The sequence below is a fragment of the Zalophus californianus genome, chromosome 17 (genome assembly GCF_009762305.2).
Source record: "Zalophus californianus isolate mZalCal1 chromosome 17, mZalCal1.pri.v2, whole genome shotgun sequence".
Classification (NCBI taxonomy): Eukaryota; Metazoa; Chordata; class Mammalia; order Carnivora; family Otariidae; genus Zalophus; species Zalophus californianus.
In genome coordinates, this window is record NC_045611.1 from 49,208,353 (window position 1) to 49,230,688 (window position 22,336).

The 22,336-nt window shown below is 40.2% G+C and overlaps 1 protein-coding gene across 4 annotated transcripts; it reads left to right on the plus strand.

Moving 5' to 3' along the window:
• The first annotated feature begins 6,861 nt into the window (after positions 1-6,861).
• Positions 6,862-20,437, plus strand: ZNF226 (zinc finger protein 226). Of its 4 annotated transcripts, none has more exons than XM_027618681.2 (6): positions 6,862-7,025; positions 7,532-7,582; positions 11,049-11,105; positions 13,781-13,907; positions 14,991-15,083; positions 17,508-20,437. In XM_027618681.2, the coding sequence occupies exons 3-6, from the start codon at positions 11,091-11,093 to the stop codon at positions 19,691-19,693; spliced, it is 2,421 nt and encodes an 806-aa protein (XP_027474482.1). In that variant the 5' UTR covers positions 6,862-7,025; positions 7,532-7,582; positions 11,049-11,090; the 3' UTR covers positions 19,694-20,437. The 4 variants fall into 4 exon arrangements, with proteins under 4 accessions (XP_027474482.1, XP_027474481.1, XP_027474483.1 ...); XM_027618680.2 differs by having other exon boundaries at positions 6,862-7,010; XM_027618682.2 differs by lacking the exon at positions 7,532-7,582.
• The last annotated feature ends 1,899 nt before the right edge of the window (positions 20,438-22,336 follow it).

The window sequence follows — 22,336 nt, forward strand, 5'->3', positions numbered from 1 at the left end:
ATAAAAGTTTAAAAAAATCTACACAACCTTAACATTGACTAGCACTTGTAGGTGTGCTTACTACGTGTATGTTAAATAAACAGGAAAATTGTGTCCAGAGGAGGAAACCTGCAAAATAAAATTAATTCAGGGAAATGGACATTTGTTGAAATGTAGAAAATCACCTGATACTACAATCCACACATTAATGTTATTACTGTACTACAATTGGTTCCTTTCCTCCCACAGCCTCTGTTCTCAAGTTGGGTTCTTATCTGGCCCCTGTCCAGTTTTTCCAAGGATTGTATACATTGAACTGTCTTTTGTAATTTTTCTGACAGTACAGACTGAAAAAGTTTTTTTTTTTTTTAACTTAGCAAGGACTTAACTGCATTTCACACAACTAATCTTTTTTTATCTATCGATGTTAAGGCAGGTATTTACTATAACACTTTGAAAGTGTCACCAGTAGTTAACCAATAACAATTTTCTTAATCAACCTTGAATTGGTGATTTCTAATTGCATTTCCATCCCAACTCGTAATGTTTGCCTTCTAATTACTGTAGTATTTCTTTTATCAAAACTTCTCACATAGAGTCTATACTTTATTCCCCACACCCATGAAAGGAATATGCCCCAAGTTTGTGAGAATTTGATAATTTTATCAGATGTATTTCTGAGGTGAGATTGATATTTATATGCTTTTCCCTATTGGCAGCACTGAAGCATGGTTCTGGGAAAGGAGTTATATGTCAATATAGATTGTACATTCTTTGATCTGGGAATCATATTTGGAAGTTAAGATTATGAGATTAAAATACTAAAAAGATGAGCACTGTATTGATGATGTCACTGAGTTTTTATAAATGGGATAAGTGCACATACGTAGGAATTTGAGTTTTGGTATATTCCTATATTGAAGCCATTAAGATTATGGCAGATATCTGTAATGAGAGAAATACATAGTATGGGCTTTGAAAAATCAGATTGTAGCCTTCATAGCATAATCCACCATAGATCCTTGTGTGTTTCTGTGTGCATGCACGTGTATATGTGTACATGTATAAGATAACATATAAAGGGATGCTCTTCCATAGTGCTTTTCCTTGGCAAGGAGCATTTTGTGGTCTTTTCCCATTTTTAAATTCCTCTCTCCTCCACCCCTGATATTTTTCCATTTAAGTTATGTTTTAGTTTTTCATTGAATATGGAATATTACCAAAGCAGTAAATTACTGTAATAGAATTTATCAAAGTACCAAATAATTGTCCCTTGACGTTAAGCCATTATGAGTGTTCTATATTGTCATATGGCGTATAAGATCAAAATTAAGGAATGGGTTCTGGAAGCCAATTTCAAAGCCAAGAACTTCTCTGATTGTTTTACATACAGAGAAGTTGAGTTTTAACAATTGTATCTTTGTAATTGATGCATGCTGTGCTTGAAGTATAAATCCATAACAGCGAGAGGGCAAATCCTGGAGCTAGAAGCAAAATGAGTATACATACATCATGGAGGCATTAAAAAAAAAAGATTCCTTTTTGAAAAGGTGTGCATGAAGAAAGAAAAAATAATAGTTGACCCTGTGGATATGGAACCAATAAAGATGGAGAGCAGGTTTGGATGCCAGTCCACAGTCAGACACAATGGTGATTTTTCATTGTAGTTAATTAAAGCTTTAAACTCACCAAATTATATCTAGTTGAGACAGGTTCCCACAATTGATTTTCTGGACCACATATTCATAGGATGTTAGTAGGTATTCACTAAGGCTTGTGTTGTATCAATTTGTGTGGTATGTTGGGGGTTCCTAAGGCTACTTCCATGTTCTTTCATTCTCTATGAATACTCACAAGACACTAGGAGTACTCACAACTGATTTGTTACACTGAAAGGATAAAAGTAAAGTGAGAAAAGAGGGAAGGTACAAAGGATGAAGTCTGGAGGAAATCAGGTTTTAGCTTCCAAGAGTTCGCTCTTTATGGAATCACAATGTACTAAGTTCCTTGAGCACTAAATTGTGATAACGTGTAACTGTCACCAGAGAGGTGCATCAGAGATTTGGTGCCTTAGATTTTTTTACTGGGGGCTGGTCACTTAGGCATTCTCTGCCTGGCATGTACCAAAATTAAAGACTCTCAGAAGGAAAATAGATATTCAACATAAACCATGTTGCACAAAGAGTTTAGGCAATGTGAGATACTCTTAGGGAATGTTAGGAATCCTCCGGCGCAATCCAAGTACGCAGATACTGATCAAGAGCCAGGCTAGCAAGCAGGCCTCTTTACAGGTAGCACTCTCAGCTCTATGTTAAACTTTTCTGCACACATGATGTCAGAAACCAGTGCCTTCATTTTGGTTTGGTTTGGTTTTTGTCGTTTTGCTGTCATAAGATACCATAATAGGTTATCAGGGAATTTGTAACAGAAAACACAGTAGATGAAAAAAAATGATTTGTCATCCTCAACCCATAAGACAGCAGGTATGGCTTATTGGTTTAAAGTTACTGAGAAACAGGATGGATACTACACAGCTGAAAATTTCTCTCCATAAAGTATTATTAATTATAAAAGGAAATAGAGTAAGTATATCATGGAGAAATCTGGTGAATAATCTCTTAGCCAAGATGTTCATATCATTGATAATAGAACAAACCAACATTTTAAGTCCCCTGATATGATGTTGCTTCACTCTTATTACTGCCAAAAAAAAAAAATACACAATCAAATCTAATCATGAGGGAATATCAGATAAACCCAAATTGACAAGACAGTTTCCTGCTTCACAATTACCTGACTGCAGGGAGCATAATTGATTAAAGGCTCCCACTGCTGTGTGCTAAAATCCACCACCACATTTGCATGGAGGTGTCTTACCATGATTGCTCCCAGTCAACACAATAAAAATCCTAAGATGGGCCATTCTTGGAGGCTGGGACTCCTGGCTATCCAATGACTTTTTTTCAGGGACTCCCTGACAGCTTTGAAGAACTTTACTTAGGTTACAAGGCAGTCTCCCAATATTTATAGCAGCAACGTCCACAATAACCAAACTATGGAAAGAGCTGTTGACAGATGAATGAATAAAGAAGAGGTGGTATATATATATACACACACACGTGTGTGTGTGTGTGTGTGTGTGTGTGTGTGGAATATTACTCAGCCATCAAAAAGAATGAAATCTTGCCATTTACAACCACGTGGATGGAACTAGAGGGTATTATGCTAAGTGAAATAAGTCAGAGAAAGACAAATACCATATGATTTCACTCATATGTGGAATTTAAGAAACAAAACAGATGAACATAGGGGAAGGGAAAGAAAAATAAAATGAGATGAAATCAGAGAGGGAGACAAACCATAAGAGACTCTTAAATCTAGGGAACAAACAGTGTTGCTGGAGGGGAGTTGGGTGGGGTGATGGGGTAACTGGATGATGGGCATTAAGGAGGGCACTTGATGTAATGAGCACTGGGTGTTATATGCAACTGATGAATCATTAAATTCTACCCCTGAAACTAATGAAAACTATGAATGTGCAAACAAAAAAAAATTACAAGGCAGTCTAGTATGATCACCAAATCTTTCTTCCAAAATTCCTTCACTCAGGGTCACACTTGTACCATGATCTGATGGTTCTGACAGCCCCCTTCCCAGGTTCCCTTTCATTTTCTCTCATAGATATTAGCCCTAATAAAATATTTGTGGTTTTTTAAAAAACGATTTTATTTTTTTTGAGAGAGTGTGCACATGAGCTGTGTGTGTCGGGGGGTGGGGGCGGAGCGCAGAGGGAGAAGCAGACTCCTTGCCGAGCAGGGAGCCCAATGCGGGACTGAAGTGCTGATGTGCTAAATCACTAAATTGTACACCTGAAACTAATATTACACTGTATGTTTACTAACGAATTTAAATAAAAACTTAAAAAAAGATGTTATGGGTGCAGAAAATGGAGTCCTCTAAAATAAATCAGATGGGTGGATAAATCTTAAAAGCATACACCTGAATGGAGAAAAACACCAGAATGAATTTTATGACACAGTATCATTTATGTAAATTGAAAACACATGTGCAATTTCTCTCTATGTCAAATAAATCAATAAATCTTTAAAAAAAAACAACACATGCACATAGACTGCACACATTTTGCACAAAAACACACTGAAAAGGTAACATGCTAAACAAATTAGAACGATTGCTTGTGGGGTAGAGAAGGGAATGGAGGATATCATGGGGAAAAGGTGAATGAATAAATAAAATGTTAAATTATGTTGTCATATTTTATCATACTACATTCAAGATTTCAGTTTACTTGTAGTGGGAAGAACTTCTGTATCTGGTCTGTGTGCCATGTTGTATTAAGCCAGGCATGGCTCTTGGAGGATGATATTCCAGAAGAATTTGGAACACAAAAACATAAAAAAGACAAAAGAATCCTTTAATTATTGTTCCATTGAGTTATAGGTTTCAATGTTGCTGGGGCAATTAGCCAAATCCAAAGTAGTCCAAGTGTAGGGAAAATAATGTGATTTTCCGTGAATTCAGTCTTATACTAAAAAAAAAAAAAAAAAAAGAAAGAAAAGCGTATTTTTTAGAAATATTTAATAGTGATAACCAATAAATAAAATGTATGGGTCTTTTTTTATATCTGGATTCAATAAAATTAAGTAGACATTTAACACAATTGAAAAAATTTTTATCAGGATTTGGGCATAAATTGTTATTAAACAAATATTTTTACTTTTCTTAAATGTATAATTGTACAATATATTTAGGCTTTAAAAATGTTATCAGGGGCACCTGGCTGGTTCAGGTAGTGGAACATGAGTTCAAGACCCGTTGGGGGTGGAGACTAATTAAAAAAAAATGTTCTTATTAGTAAGAGATAGATAGTAATGTTTTTACTTGTGCAAGTACATCTCTGGGATTTGCTTTAAAATATTCAAGACAAAAATTGAGAATATATTAGAGGAAATAAAGTGATATTGGCCGGTTCAAGAAAGAATGAAAAATAAAGAGAAGGTGTACAAATTGGAAAAGAAAAAATAAAATTGTTGTTACTTACAATTAACATGATTAGGTGTATAGAAAGTCCAGATAAATGTGGCATTAACATGGAAATTTATAGATGAGTTTGGCAAGTTTGCTGGATACAAGATCCAGTACAACTTTAAGTAGTTATAATCAGCATTGTGTTCTCATTCCCAATTTCAAAAGTGAAATATCTGTCATTTCATTAAGTATTAATTTTATTATGTAAGTTTAGATTTTTGTTTTTCTAGAAATATATTGATTTCATTTAAATTCACAAATACATTTTTATAAAGTTGTTCACAGTATCATAATATTTAGTGATGTTCTCTTTTTTATTCCTGATAATATTTTTCATATATGGTTTTTTTTCTTAGTCATTCTCACCATACTCTCATCAATTTTATTGCTTTATCCACAGGGTGATCTTTTGGCCTTTTGTGGGAGGGGAAGATCCACTTAATTTTGTTTGTATTTCATCAACCTGGTCTTATTTTCTTCTATCTGCTTTCTTTAGTTTTGCCATTTGTTTATTCACCTTCTGAGATTGATGTTTTCAGGATGGATTTTCAGCTTCTCTTCTATTTTAATACACGCATTTAAGGCTCAACATTTCCTTCTATGTGTGTGTTAAAATCTCTAGTTCTGGGGCACCTGGGTGGCTCAGTTGGTTAAGTGTCTGACTCTTGATTTGGGCTCAGGTCATGATTTCAGGGTGATGAGATGGAGCCCTGCAAGGGGCTTCACTCAGCAGGGAGGCTGCTTGCGATTCTCTCCCTCTCCCTCCGCCCCTCCCCTGCTCATGCACGTTCTCTCTAAAATAAATAAAATCTAAAAAAAAAAAAACAAAAACCCCTCCAGTTCCAACTGAGTTGGAATCTTTCTCTTTGTATTTCTGTCAATTTTCGCTTTATAAAGTATGAACTGAAGTTTTTACTTTCTGGTACTTTGGAAATTTTATCATTATGAAATGACCCTCTTTATGCCAAGTAATGCTCCACCCCACAACGAAGTTCTCTTGGCGTAATATTGACATCACAAATTCTACAATTATAGAAATAATTTGAGGCCCAGGATGATGACTGACATCTTCCTTTACAAAGGATTTTCACTTGCTTCTGCAAGGGTTGGAAGAGGCCAGCAATTCATTTTCACGTAATTTCAGGGACTGAGGTAATTTTAACATTTGCCTTTAATTCCTGCCAAAGAAGGCCCAGTTTCCTTTTGCTCTTAGTCCTATGGTGAAGCTCTTTGGGGTTTACCAGGACGCCTCTGTGGTAAGCAGCGGATTTACGTTGTTTTAGCCCCTCAAGCTTATCTAAAGTGGTACTCAGCTTCTCAGCCTTTCGATGAACAGAATCTACACTCTTCTACGGCCGACGTGCTAGAATAGCAAGACGTCTGCCCAGACCTTCTTAGGGATTCCAGCAAGTGAAAACCAGGATCTTAGAGTAGTCAGGCATTTCCGCAAAAGGGGAGCGGCTTTGTCTGTTTTCCGGTCCCTGAGTTGGTGAAGGGTAATGGGGCGGTGCTTCTGCCTATCTCCCGCCCCAGGCAATTGGGAACCTGTTGTGGTCCAGAGTCCTAGTAGTCACATCCCGCAGCTACAGTGAGGCCGGTCTGTAAACGTCCCCCCACCCCCACCCCGCCGCGGGATTCTGGGAAGTGTAGTCCAGGAGCTCCATGTAGTCGTAGGTACCTCCATTCAAGACGGTGGTGCTGCGGAGTTCTGGGAAGTGTAGTCCAGGAGCTCCGTGTAGTCACAGGTACTTCCATTGAAGAAGGTGGTTCTCGGGAATTCTGGGAAGTGTAGTCCAGGAGTGCTGGTTGGTCGCAGGCACTTCCGCCCCAGGAGGACGCCGTAGCAGCCATCTTTTCCCTGATTACGGTGTTTCATGTCGGCTGTCCACGACCCATTCAAACTTCTCCCGAAAACGCACCTGGGTCCCGCAGCCACCAGCATTTCATTTGGGGAGAAAGAGGAAGAGCGGCTAAAAACGGAGGTGTGATAGCCCGGGGTAGGGATTTGCGTTCTCCTGGGCGGAACTTCTTTGCGCGTTGGGGACCTGCCCTGGATGGGGCGGGCTCTGGTTGTGCTTCTCCGGGTTTAAGGGTCTCCCGGGCTCTCTGCACCCCTGTCCTGGCTCCCCACCTGCGAACTAGCCGTCTTCATATGGGTGGGTTACTGGGTAGGGTGCTTAATCCCTCTGTGTCTTGGTTTGCTGTTGTGTAAAAGGGAAATAAAAGTAATACCTTCCTATTACAGTGTTGTGAGGAAAGAAACGAGGTAGTACAAGTAAAAGGTTTATAACTGCCTGGCAGGAGACTTCTTGTTACTAATACTGCTGTAATTATCCGAGAAGCGCCCATTTCGCAGTGAGGTTCTGTGAGCCCAGGCAGCTGAATTGTCCTGGACTCCTGACCTTTTTTTGGAAGGAGAGTTGCTTCTAGCTGGTACTGAGGAGTGTAATTTATCGGGAACGGAAACAAACCCGGTATTTCACAACCTCCTTTCCTTCCCCAGCCCTGACTTCTCAAAAAGCACTGCGCGGAGGAGGAGGCATCAGAGCTCCGCGTGAGTAGGACTTGGCATTCTTCTACTGCGATAGTCACGTAAATTGGAGAATGTGTGGGACACGCACTTGAGTAATGATTATAGCTGAGCCTTAGTTGCTAAGTTCGATTCTAAAAGCTTTACGCAAATGAACCCATTTCCGTCACACAGTGGCTGTGTTAAGTGGTACTGCTGTTTTTCCTACTTTATTTTATTGTTTTTAAAAGATTCATTTTATTTAGAGAGAGAAAGCACGAGCTGGGAAGGGGCAGAAGCAGAGGGAGACGGAGAGAAAGAGAATCTCAAGCAGACTCCCCACTGCGAAGCCCTACATGGGGCTGGATCCTATGACCCAGAGATCATGACCTAAGTGGAAACCAAGAGTCTGATGCTTAACCCACTGAGCCACCCAGGCTCCCCTATCTTTCCTACTTTAAGGTAGCTTTCTGATCTGTGTCATTTATTTCAAATAATATTTATGTCATAGAAGTAGCCTAATCACTATGGAAAATACAGAAATATATAAATAAAAACTTTAATTACGTATAACCTTGGAATGTAATGATAACATCTTAGCCTTTTTGTCTGGTTTCTCTTTGTGTATATTTCTGTTTAGTGGAGGCTGCTTTCTTTGGGCCTGGTGGTACGCTGCAGTGCCACTTAAATTGTGGTCTACAAACCAGTGGCATTGGCATCACTTGGGTAGAAATGCTCATCCTTGAGCCCCTTCCGAGACATTCTGATTCAGACGTTCTGCCTGTGGGGCCCAGGAATCTGCATTCCAGCAAGATCCTGGGGAGATTCCTGTGCATGTGAAAATTCGAGAAGCTCAGGAAAGGTTCTTGTCTAGAAACTGAGGCCTAAAAGATTGACTTTGCTGGATGTAACAGATAAAACTGAGCTGGAGGGGCGCCTGGGTGGCTCAGTCGTTAAGCCTCGGCCTTCAGCTCAGGTCATGGTCCCAGGGTCCTGGGATCGAGCCCCGCATCAGGCTCCCTGCTCCGCAGGAAGCCTGCTTCTCCCTCTCCCACTCCCCCTGCTTGTGTTCCCTCTCTCACTGTCTCTCTCTCTCTGTCAAAAAATAAATAAAATCTTAAAAAAAAAACTGAGCTGGATATATTTTTTTCCCCTCAGGGGATCTCAGGGTCCTGGGATCAAGCCCTACATTGGGCTCCACACTCAGTGGGGAGTGAGAACTCCCTCTTTCCCTGCCCACACACCTGTGTGCACACCCTCTCTCTCTTTCTCAAATAAATCTTTAAAAAAAAAAAGGAGTCAGACGTTTAACCAACTGAGCCACCCTGGTGCCCATCAAATTACTTATGTTTGGCCTGTTTGCTCTGTTAGTGACCGTCAGCCAACACCTCCCAGGAACATACCTGTAGTCAAAGAGTTAAGTTTATTTTAGCTCGCTGAAGCAAAGCAGCCCACACACCCAGGTGTCTTGGTAAAAGGCTATTAGGTGGGGCTGCTTACAGGGTTTTGGCTTGTGTTAGCTGAGTTGGGGAATTTTAAGCAGTGAGGATTTGTTCTGGTTCGCATGCTGTTCAAAAGCAGAAGCAAGTTGATGACTGGATGTTGTAATTATTTTTAGCTAGTAGATGGGAGAAACAAAATTGAGACTTCAGTTGTCACTATTAATAAAGTAGTCAGTCACTCATGGGGGGGCAGTTCTTGGGTTTGTTTTTTTTTTTTCCTGTCATTGTAGAATGTCTTTGTCTCTGTGTTACGGAGTCTCTTGTCCTTTTCTTGTTCATCACGATCACTGAGACTGAGTGGCCCTGTGAGATTCTCGCTGATTAGTGGGAAACACCAAGTTCTAGCTGTTGGTCCTGCTAGCTTCCAATGCCATTTTTGGGGTCTCTTTCACAGCTTTATCATACTTGTATTTTGTTTTTGTTTTTCTTTGCTGAACCATTTGAGGGCAAGCTAGAAACTGATCAAAATGGAATTAATTACATTGATAACAAATTATTATCTAATCCACAGCCCATATTCAGTTTTTCGAGTTTCCCCAATAAAGTCTCTGAGAGCAGTTTTCTTTTTCTAGTTCAGGGTTCAGTCCTGTGATATGCATTGAACTTAGTTTTTATTTCATTAATCTCCTTTAATCTGGAATGATTCCGGAGCACTTGGCTGGTCCAGTGGTAGAGCATGTGACTCTTGATCTCCGGGATTGTGAGTTTGAGCTCCCACTGGATATAAAGATTACTTAAAACAAAACAAAAAAAGAGAATGAATCCTCCGACTTTATTTATTTAATTCATGATATTCATGAGGAATATTGGCAAATTATTTTGTAGAATGTCCCTCTTTTTTTGGTTTATCTGATGTTTATGATTAGGTTCAGGCTCTGCATTAGCAGCCGGGATGCTACAGAAGTAAGTGGTAAGGCACCTTCTCAGTGCATCATGGGAAGTACGTGTCCGTTTGTGGGTTTGTCCCAATTGCTGGTTTCAACTTTGTTTTCTTCGGTAAGGTATCTTCCAGTTAATATTTTGAGACCATGTGACTATCTTATTTCTTCCCAAACTTTCACCATTTTTTTAGCATCCATTGATGATTATCTAACTATCTTTCATTCTACATTTTTTGGTTTGCCTTCTGCTATAGGGGGAACTTTCTCTTCTCACCTGTTTATTTCTTGTACATTCCTTTATTTATAACAATGCGTTTACAACTCAGATGCTTGTCTTTTTTATTTAACTTAGGTATGGACTGTCAACCTATTGTTGTTGCAAAATCTTGGGTTTGATTAGTTTTCTTTACCTCAATGCCTACCTGTCAAAAGTGCACTTCCTGCTTCGAAAGAAAGAAACTTCACTTATTTTTATACCTTTTTATAAAAAGTTGGCCATATCAATTTAGATATTATTGTTGAGGTAACAAATTATCAGGAAGACAGCCAGAGATTTTGAGCAGTCCCTGACTCATGACGTGATAGAGCAACAACCTGTGAACTCCACATATTTTAACAATGTTCTCTTGGTAGAAATCACATTTATAGGGATAATTTCAAACTATAGAATATCATTCTGCAGTTGGAAAGAAATAGGAAACTGAGAGTGCTCTGATAGCTTCCTACCTTACAGCAATCCCATGAGGTTGATACCATTGTTCTCCCCCACTTGCAGATGACAGAACTGAGGCAAAGAGATGTTAATCATCTTCCCAAGATGACACTGCTACTGAATAGCCTAGCCAGGACTTCAGCCCATGCATATTGACTCCAGAGCCTTCTCTTATTGCTATTGTCTCAATTTATACCCGGCCCAGAATAAGAATTACTACTGCAGAAGCTACAGGCACACTGGGATGAGGCCATTCATGTGGTTGGGCAGGTTGTTCCTTGAACTCCTACTGAAAGGGGTCGGGGGGTATCTGGTATGCATGCCGTGTTCTGCTCATCAAGCCATGTTCACCTGCACCGTCCCATAGGTTAGTGACATACTTGACGAGTTTCCATTGACTTTTTTCTCCTTTCCAGTCTATCTTTCTAGGATTCTGTTTCCCCGGAAGGAAAGAGAATATGAACGTGTTCAAGGTGAGTAGAGTTTGTCTTTCTTACTGTTAAAAATGTCACTTTAGGGGAGCTAAAGTTGGTTAAGCATCTGCCTTCAGCTCCGGTTGTGATCTCTGGGTCCTGGGATCAAGCCCCACATTGGGCTCCCTGCTCGTTCTCTCTCTCTCTCTCTCTCAAATAAATAAATAAAATCTTTTTAAAAAAAAGTCATTTTAGGGCACCCGGGTGGCTCAGTCGTTAAGTGTCTACCTTCGGCTCAGGTCATGATCCCAGGATCCTAGGATCGAGCCCCACATCGGGCTCCCTGCTCAGCGGGAAGCCTGCTTCTCCCTCTCCCACTCCCCCTGCTTGTGTTCCCTCTCTCACTGTCTCTCTCTGTCAAATAAATACATAAAAAATCTTTAACGTTTTAGTCTTCAGAGACTGGACACAAGTTCTCTTTTAAGGAGAGTGCATCTGAGGACTTGTTGAGCGTGTCAGGTGCTTTTTTCTTTATGACTTTTAAGTTTAATTGGTTTTGGTTTTAGCTTTTATTTCATCATTTTTTTAATCTCACAAGTAAAAGAAGAAAACTTGGGGTGCCTGGGTGGCTCAGTCGTTAAGCGACTGCCTTCGGCTCAGGTCATGATCCCAGGGTCCTGGGATCAAGCCCCGCATCGGGCTCCCTGCTCAGCGGAAAGCCTGTTTCTCCCTCTCCCACTCCCCCTGCTTGTGTTCCCTCTCTTGCTGTGTCTCTCTCTGTCAAATAAATAAATAAAATCTTTAAAAAAAAAAAGTAGAAAACAATAGAAATGAAAATATTTTGCACTTTACTACTTCCTCTGCAAATAGATGCTTTATTTCCATAATCTCTTCATCATATGTATTTGTAGCTGTGTATTTGTATTCATAACATAGATACAGCTTTATTTCTTTTAAGAATTTTAAAAAGTATTTCATACCTTTATTTTGTTTTATTTTTTACTTTTTAAATTTTTATTTTTTTAAATGGAAGTGTAGTTGACATACTAGTTTCAGGTGTATAATATAGTGATTTGACAGTTAGATGCATTGCAAAATGCTCACCATGATAAGTGTAATTACAGTCTGTCACTGCACGAAGTTATTGTATTATTATTGATTATATTCCCTATGCTGTACTTTTCATCCCCTGACTTATTTTATAGCTGGAAGTTTGTACTTTTTTTCCTTCTCACCTGTTTGTCGATCCCCCAACCCCGTAACATACACTTGAATCTTTTTTTTTTTCATTTAATACTATGCAACAATTTTTTTTAAGTTTTTATTTATTTTTTTAAAAGTAATCTCTCCTGATTTAATCTATTTCTCAAAAAACAGTCCTGAAAATTACTGCCTTTTTTTTGTCCTTAACAAGTACTCAAAATTTAAGAGGTATGTTTTATATCTGGTGCATTGGATGTTTTTTGGTAGGATATTCAAATATGGCACAGTGCATCAGGATCAGGCTTCAGCTTCACAAGAAAAGATAACTGTTAGAAGTTTTCTAATTAGAGAGCTAGATTCTGTCTCCCCCATGCCTAAGTCACAAACCCTATGTGTATTTTACTTACTGTTTTTTTTCTTAGTGTATTTTTTATTATTGATTTATTTATTTCTTAAAAATTTTATTTATTTGAGAGTGAGCACGAGCAGGGGGAGGGCAGAGGGAGAGGGAGAAGCAGGCTCCCCACTAAGCAGGGAGTCCAACATGGGCTCAAATCCAGGACCCTGGGGTCATGACCTGAGCTGAAGGCAGATGCTTAACTGAGCCACCCAGCTGCCCCCAGTGTATTTTTTTTTAATCAAAGTAATACATAACCTTAGTTTAAAAAATCCAGGGATACTAAAGGACTTGTCGCTCACTGCATTGACACCTCAGAACAATTTTATAAAGAGGTGCTTGGTTTTATCTTCATTTTATTTATTTTTTTAAAAGATTTTATTTATTTGAGAAAGAGAGCAGGAACCTGTGAGCGCTCAAGCCGGGCAGGGGCAGAGGGGGCGAGGCAGCGCAAGAGGGAGGAGCAGACTCCCTGCTGGACAGGGAGCCTGACCTGGGGCTCAATCCCAGGACCCTAAGATCATGACCTGAGCTGAAGGCAGACACTTAACCAACTGAGCCACCTAGGCGCCCCTATCTTCATTTTAAATACAAAGACAAGCAGTTGTGAAAAAGACATCTGCTTAAATTCACACAGAACATCAGAGATCTGGGGTCAGAGTATGGTATTCAAGTGAAGACAGATGCAGGAGGAGAGAGAGTTTCTCATTCAGTGACCTGGAATGCCCTTTTGGTTTATTTCCACAAAGAACGCTACCCCTGACCTGGTTCCCACTTCAGCGGGAAGGCAGGTGCTATCAAACACTGCTGGGGCTAAACTGTTCAATGTTTCTGGGGTAATTGGCAATGTTAATTAAAAAGTAAAACCTTTTTAGTTTAGGATGCAGCTGTTAGAACTCTAGGGAGTTTGCTTATTACAGTGCTCACTGAGAGGGCCAGGTAAATAGAGCTTTCTTTTCCATAGCAGTGCTTTTGATGAGGCTGAGGAAAATCGGTGTGTGGCATCAGCAGGAGAGAAGGAGAAGGGCTGGGAAATCTACAGATTGCGCAGGAGCCAGAGCACCTCCCCACCCATCCTCCCACCTCTTGCAGTGGCCCTTGGGTATAAGATTGAGCTTGTATGTGTTTGTTGTAGGAGGCAGTGACGTTCAAGGACGTGGCGGTGGCCTTCACAGAGGAGGAGCTGGGACTGCTGGACTCTGCCCAGAGGAAGCTGTACCAGGATGTCATGTTAGAAAACTTCAGGAACCTGGTCTCAGTGGGTGAGAACAGCCTCCCTCTGGAGGATCTTTGTCCCCTTGGGGTTTTAAGACTTTGGGGCTCTTGAAATGGTTCCCTGAATTTGGGGATTGGACTTTGCTAATTCTTGTAGGACACAGGATGTTTCTGATCTTTCTGAACAGGATCTTTCAGGTCTTTTTCATTTGGGTTTTTGTAAAGGACTATAAATGGACAGTATACTGCTATACCTTGTCGATTTGATTTCAGATTTCACTCCCATCGCATTAGTGAATTCTAAAACTGATTTATTGAATTCTATGAGCAGTTTTGAATGAAATCAGTAGGGGAGAGACTATCAGAACTTCTTAGGACACATTGCAGCAAAAAACTGGTTGATTGCATGAGTGTGTGAGGGCCGCTGGGAGATTCAGTGAAAACAGACATGGGTTAGAAATAGGTCATTCAGACTTTCTTTGGATAATACGTATCTCTATGTATGTAGTTGGGTCATGAAATAAGTGCTATTTCTTGAATGGGTCATGATTTAAAAAAGATTTGGAAAACACACTTTCGATAGCTTGAATATGCAGTTGGAACTCAAATTTCCGGTAAATTTTAGCTCTAGCATGTTCATTTTATTTATTTATTTTTTAACATACCTACTTGCAATTTTAATTAACAGTTATAATCAAAAACAGATTTATATACTTGGTAAGGCCCTTTTCTTTTTTTAAGATTTTATTTATTTATTTGACAGAGAGAGAGAGACAGCGAGAGAGGGAACACAGGCAGGGGGAGTGGGAGAGGGAGAAGCAGGCTCCCCGTGGAGCAGGGAGTCCGATGCTGGGCTTGATCCCAGGACCCTGGGATCACGACCTGAGCCGAAGGCAGACGCTTAACGACTGAGCCACCCAGGCACCCTGAAGGCCCTTGTTTAACATAAGTACAAATCTTGAGGATATATTTTTTGAAGTCGGCTTCACTTTATAGACTGATAAATCTACTGTCCAAAAGTCACAGGGTTGCTTTTATTACTAATCCATCCATATAATTAAATCTACACGGAGGGGCACCTGGGTGGCTCCGTCGCATTCATTTTAACTCATGATTTTGCATGTTCTCAGGACATCAGCCCTTTAAACGAGATAAATGGCACATAGAAAGAGAAGAGAGGCCCTGGTTGATGAAGACAGCAACCCCGATAGAGAGAAATGTAGGTAAGAACGAAGCAACTGTGCGTTGTCGCAGTTACCTGTCCATCTGTTTTGTTTCTCGCCACCTGTGTGCTGTCACCTTCGTCCAAGTGCCAAACCCCTTTCCTGGATTATTGCAACAGCCTTCGCAGGGGTGCCTGCTCCCTTTCCTGGATTATTGCAACAGCCTTCGCAGGGGTGCCTGCTCCTGCCCTTCTGTGGTCTGTGCTTTAAGTAGCAGCCTGAGGGATCCTTTATAACTTTAAGTCCGATTATGTTAGTCTTCTGTTCAAAATTCTCTTATGGCTTCTTTAGAGTAAAAACCACTTAAAGTAGCTTCTAGAGAGTCCTCTGTGGTCTGCTCCTACGGCCTGTCTAAATACACCTGTCCTTCTTGCTCCATTTTTTCTGCCTACAGTCTCTTCCCTGCCATTTCTCAGACCTGCGAAGGAAGCTTCTGCCTCAGAACCCTTCACTTGTTCCTCTCTGCCTGGAATAGTCTCTCACCTATAACCCTGCAGGCCCCTTCTTTACTTCTTTCAGGTCACTCAGTTCTAATCTCATGTGAGGACTCTGACCACCCTGTTGAAAATGCCATTCTCTCTTGACTCTCTCTGCGCTGCTTTATTTTGGGTGATCATTGCCTCACATATTTTTATTCATTTGTTTATTTTATCTTTGCCTCCTCACTGGAGTGTAATCTTCAAGAGTGGAGGACTTTTGTTTGTTTTGTTGATTGTTCACTATTCTCAGTGCTTAGAATAGTCCTGGTACACGGCAGGGGCTCTGTAAATCTTTGTTGAATAAATGAATGAATTACTGTATAGGAAAGCCTGCCCTCCACAGAAATAGGTAAGAGGCGAACAGATCCATGTGAAGAAGGGATTATTGCAAAATATTTTTTGTCTTTAAATGAATTCTTAACCTGATTCTAATTTCTCGGCTGCCTATGGTATATGTGTGTGTGTTTGCCTTTCTGTACAAGCTGACCCGCACCAGCCTGTACAGAGACCTGTACAGAACACGTAGCACTGTTGTTATAACCAAATCGAACACCATTCTCTCCCTGTGACTTTCCTTTAGTAGCAGAGCATATTCATTTGGGGAGGAGATTGTTTTTTGATAGAGGATTCTTTGGTCCACTTCTTAGGCAGCTCCCCCAGAGGAGGGAAGAAATTCAACTTCCATATCTCTTATATCAGGGAATGGAAGGTCTCAGAAAATAGCCAGGTTGTGAGTTAGCCTTTCCCTTAAAAGATTTGTCCACCTGCATCCCGTTTGCTTCTTCCGAAATGCACATATGGAATCATAAATGGATCTTATGTCGTTACCTCAGACATAGCGTTGGTGTATAGATGTAAATATACGACTTTCGAAGGCATTTCATACGATGACAGCTTTACTGCCTGTGATGATTCCCTAATAGTCTAGTCTGTTTCTTCTAAATATCATAAGTGATGGAATTTATTTCCCAGCTCACCAATAAACTGCATTCTGCACTTAGAAACAGTCATTCTTGTTGAAGGCCAGTGTATCTATATCCAAAAATTTTCCACACTATTTTCAAAGAGACAGCATTCTTCCCTGGCCTCTAAATTTGACTCCTTTTGGGGTGCCTGGGTGGCTCACATGGTTAAGCGTCTGCCTTGGGCTCAGGATTGAACCCCACATTGGGCTCCTGGCTTAGTGGGGAGTCTGCTTCTCCCTCTCCCTCTCCCCCCTGCTCATGCTCTCTCTGTATCTGTGTGTCTCAAATGAATAAATAAAATCTTAAAAAAAAATTTTGATTCCTTTTGAGGCGGGGGCAGAGGGTGGGGGGAAGGCATTTAGAGAGACAGTACAGAAGCCTCAGAAGGATCTAGTGTATAGATCTTCATGCTTTTCTTTGTTTAGCACCCTTGATTTTCTCCTCAGTACCCCCTTGGTATACTGCTGTCTCTGGTGTAGCCTTTCAACTTCTTAGCAAACTGTATTTTCCCATTCTTGTCCTATTTCACATACCTTACTTATAAAAGCTCTTTTCTACTCTGACTTATTTACACTTAAACTGGGATTTAGAATTCTGGATAATCTCAGACATCAGTTTCGAATCCATCTATGCATGCATTTCTTAAACACCTGCTAACTGCTAGGCACTGTTAAAAGCTGTCAACACTGCAAAATGCTTGTCCTTATTGATACTGTACTATGGTGGGAAAGACATGTAATTTTTGAAAAATGACTTAAATCGTATGTCAGGTGGCAGTAATTTTGTTTTTGTTGGATTTCATTAATGCTAAGTGGTTGGTTTCCATCACTATATAAGCCAGAGTATTTCATATATGGTGAAAAAGATAAGCTGAACCATCCTGAGGTTCATTAAAGTATCATACTGTATCCTAAGTGTGAAATCTTGACTCTTTGAATGAAGTTTTCACTTGTCCACATCTCTGAATTCTGTCCCTATAGGAGGGAGCAATCAAAGTGAGCTGAGGACCGTTCAAGACAGAGGACCACATGAAGAGCTTTCCTGCTGGCAAATCTGGCAACACATTGCAAATGACCTATCCAGATGTCAAAACTCCATGATAAATAGTTCTCAGCTTCACAAACAAGGTGATTCCCCCTGCCAGCTTGGGGCAGGATTCTCTATTCAAATTTCTGAAGATGAGAACTGTATACTGAATTGTAAAGTGGATGGTCCTAATGGTACTGAAAACTCAGACTTTCCAATTTTGAGAGCCCAGGACTCATGGAGGAAAACTTCTTTGACTGAGTCACAGAGTTATCTGAATAGAAACCAACAAATTTCCAAGAAAAATAAGCTGTGTCAGTGTAAACAGGATGTTGATGTCATCAGTTGGATTTCACATCACCTAGATCATGGAATACACAGAAGTGACCAATCTTACAGTGACGATGATTGTGAGAAAGACAGCATGAAGATTTCAACATTGGACCAGGATAGTATGACTCACACAGGACAAAAACCTTACCAGTGTAATGAATGTGAAAAATCCTTCAGTGATCTCTCTACCTTTGATCTTCATCAGCAATTACACTCAAAAGCAAAGTTGCATACATGTAGTGAATGTGGAAAAGGCTTCCGTTATAGCTCAGTTCTTCGTATTCATCAGAGAGTTCACGTGGGAGAGAAAGGCTATAAGTGTGGTGAGAGTGGTAAGGAATTCGGTCAGAGCTCACTTCTGCAAACCCATCAGAAAGTCCACACTGTAGAGAAGCCATTTAAATGCGAGGAGTGTGGGAAAGGCTTTGGTCGTAGATCAGCACTTACTGTTCATTGCAAAGTCCACACAGGAGAGAAACCTTATCATTGTGAGGAATGTGGGAGGGCCTTCAGTCAGGCCTCTCATCTCCAGGACCATCAGAGAGTCCACACCGGGGAGAAACCATTCAGATGTGATGCATGTGGTAAAAGCTTCAGTCGGAATTCACATCTTCAGTCCCATCAGAGAGTCCACACGGGAGAGAAACCATACAAATGTGAGGAGTGTGGGAAGGGCTTCATTTGTAGCTCAAATCTATACATTCATCAGAGGGTCCACACAGGAGAAAAACCCTACAAATGTGAGGAATGTGGTAAAGGCTTTAGTCGGCCTTCAAGTCTTCAGGCCCATCAGGGTGTTCACACTGGAGAGAAATCCTACATATGTAATGTGTGTGGTAAAGGCTTTACTCTGAGTTCAAATCTTCAAGCACATCAGAGAGTCCACACAGGAGAGAAGCCATACAAATGCGATGAGTGTGGGAAGAGCTTCAGGAGGAACTCCCATTATCAAGTTCATCTGGTAGTCCACACAGGGGAGAAACCCTATAAATGTGAGGTATGTGGAAAGGGCTTCAGTCAGAGTTCATATCTTCAAATCCATCTGAAGGCACACAGCGTAGAGAAACCTTACAAGTGTGAGGAGTGTGGGCAGGGCTTCAATCAGAGTTCCCGACTTCAGATTCACCAGCTGATCCATACTGGCGAGAAACCGTACAAATGTGAAGAGTGTGGGAAGGGATTCAGTCGTAGAGCAGATCTCAAAATTCATTGCAGAATCCACACAGGAGAGAAACCATATAATTGTGAGGAGTGTGGGAAAGTATTCAGGCAGGCCTCAAATCTTCTGGCCCATCAGAGAGTCCATAGTGGAGAGAAACCATTCAAATGTGAGGAGTGTGGGAAGAGTTTTGGTCGCAGTTCACACCTTCAAGCCCATCAGAAAGTCCACACGGGAGAAAAGCCATACAAATGTGAGGAGTGTGGGAAGGGCTTCAAATGGAGCTTGAATCTTGACATGCATCAGAGGGTCCACACAGGAGAGAAACCCTACAAGTGTGGGGAGTGTGGTAAACACTTCAGTCAGGCCTCAAGTCTTCAGCTTCATCAGAGTGTCCACACTGGAGAGAAACCATACAAATGTGATGTGTGTGGTAAGGTCTTCAGTCGCTCTTCACAGCTACAGTCTCATCAGAGAGTTCACACAGGGGAGAAACCTTACAAGTGTGAGACGTGTGGTAAGAGCTTCAGCTGGCGATCAAATCTTACCATTCATCACAGAATCCATGCTGGTGATAAATCCTATAAAAGTAACAGGAGTGGGAAGAACATCAGAGAGTCCACCCAGGAAAATAGTTGTATAAAATGATTTTTAAAAGAAAACCCAGGTGTCATGTGAATTCTTCCAATCCTGAAGTTCAAAAGAAAAAATCATTTATTTCATGAAAGTCAATGTTTGAGCCACAGCTTAACATATCCCAGTAGTCAGGAGGCCACACAGCAGAGAACACTTGTAAGTGGCATAGTGAGGTACAGTTTGAACTTTGACCTTTATTAAATACTACTCAGGGGAGAGGCTTTGGAAAGGATGAGTTTTATCAGGCCTTGTATAAAAGTATAATGGACACACTAAAATTAATGCCCATTAGAATGTAAGCTCCATAAATGCAGAGACTTGTTCTGGTTCTACATGGTCTTAACATTGCCAGGTACTTGGGAGGTGCTCAATATTTGTTAAATTAATAAATGGAGGAAATGTATATTTGAAAATTGTGTTGAGATTACCTCCAGAATTTCATAAAAATTTGTATTCAGAACAGGTAACCTAAATGTGGCCTTCATAAAATTAATTCAGGGAGACAGAGTTGAAATGCAAGAAAACTACTCAGTACTGCAATCTGTCCTAGTAATTGGGCTTTGCCTTGTGATGAGCTCCTGTCTTTCCCAGCCTCTTATCAAGTTGGGTCTTATCATCTTGGACTTTGAATTTACACTGCATAAAATCAGTGGATAGTTATCTTTTGTGACAGCATAGACTGAAAATTGATTGCTAATCCTACAATAAGCCATTACACTGTTTATTTCTATTCTCAAGAATGTCAAGGCAGGGGTTTACGTGTCAAAGTTATACTAATGACAAACATTTCTTAGTAAATGTTGAATTGATCATTGGTTTCTTATTCTCCACATTTCCATCCAGACTTGATGTGACTGCCTTCTAAATAAGGGTTTTAGCATGACTTTCATAGAAACTGCTTAGGTAGGGACACTTTCGTGGCTCAGTCAGTAAAGCATCTGCTTTCGGGTCATGATCCTGGGGTCCTGGGATTGAGTCCCACATCAGGCTTCTTGCTTAGTGCAGAGCCTGCTTCCTCTGCCTGCTGCTCCCCCTGCTTGTGTTTTCTCTCTGACAAGTAAATGAATAAAACTTTAGGAAAAAAAAAACACCCAAAAACTTGGGTAAGAGAGGCTATTTGAAGTAGATTACTTTTGTCAAGTTCTCTACCCTATTACTCCTTCCTCTCCCCAGGAGTAGAAAGAAGAAAAAAAATATTTGTTGGAATGTGGTAATTTTATCAAACATATTGGTTAGTGGGGCATGACTGACTTTCACACCTTTTCCTAGCAGTGGATTGAGTAATGGCTTTTTAGTTTTGTTTTTTGTTTTTTTAGAGAGAGATTCCCAAGCAGGCTCCACACTCAGCGTGGAGCCTGACACTGAGCTTGATCTCACAACCCTGAGATCATGATCTGAGCTGAAATCGAGAGTTGGATGATTAAAAAAAAAAAAAAAGAGTTGGACGATTAACTGGATGAGCCACCCAGGTACCCGAAATAATTGCTTTTTGAAGTTGGTCAGTATATATCAAAATACAGAATGTGGAATCTCTTTCATCAGGAGATGATAGAATAAGAACTTATGATTAGGAGATTCAAATAGGAGAAAAAGATCAGTAGCTCATCATTGCTGTTAATTTTGTAAAAGTGGAAATGTTCATCAGTAGGAATTTATATAAATATATTTTGATAAACTTATACAATAACAGATTCATTAAAATGATGGCTAAGACTTAAGATAGAAGAAGTAATAGTTTAAGGTAGTTTAGGGACATCAAATACTTTAAACATATGTGTGTCTCTGAATGTGTTAATAATGCATCCAGTCATGTGAAGGGCTATTTACCCTATATAAAGTGGCAAGATTTTCAGGGACTTTTCAAAATTTTACTCAGATTTCTTATTAAGCATCAGTTTTATAGTAAAATACGGTTACTTTGTAGTAACAGTAAACTATAATTTTAAAAATTTGTAAGAACATATCCCTTACAGTAAGAAACTCTATCATCATGTGGTATATAAAACCAAAACTAAGGAATAGAACTCTGGAAATCCGTTGTTAAAAAAATTTCTGTGGTCATTCAGAGACATACATTAGTGAGTGTAACCATATATTTGTAATTAATGTATTTGAAGTTTAGGCATAAGTCCATGTGACCAGAAGATTCTAGTGTAATTCCAACAGTGGAAATTTATACATCCTGATTCTTGTCAGACCTCCCTACTGGGTGAATGGATATCCCAAGGGACTGCTGGCAGTCCCTTCCAGTGCTTGGTCTGATTAGGGAAGTAGCTGTGTCTTTACAGACACCATGGCACAGAGAACCTTGAGCTGTGGCAGAAAAGGAATGATGAGAAAATTGTTTACAGAGTAACTGAGTAGGCAAATGATGAAGATGGAGAATGAAGGTACTGTGTTTTGAGGTAAAATTTAACAAAGATTCCCTAAGGAAAAGATACCCATAAGGGAGCATCTAGCATGATGGGAACAAGCTGTTGAGCGGGTTTGAATACCATTTCCTACTTAGTCATTTCACTGATACTTAACGCTTATTTGGTTAAAGGGCTTTACTCAGCAAATACATATATATATATATATATATATATGTATTCCAAAGTTGACTTCTTGGACCACACCTTCACATGCTATGTAAAGTATATGCTACCTCAAGTT

Bases quoted from the DNA above. Each gene is read 5' to 3' on its own strand.
- ZNF226 (XM_027618681.2), top strand. The intron at 13,908-14,990 runs GTGAGAACAGCC...GCATGTTCTCAG, and splicing joins CAGGAACCTGGTCTCAGTGG to GACATCAGCCCTTTAAACGA. The intron at 15,084-17,507 runs GTAAGAACGAAG...CTGTCCCTATAG, and splicing joins CCCGATAGAGAGAAATGTAG to GAGGGAGCAATCAAAGTGAG.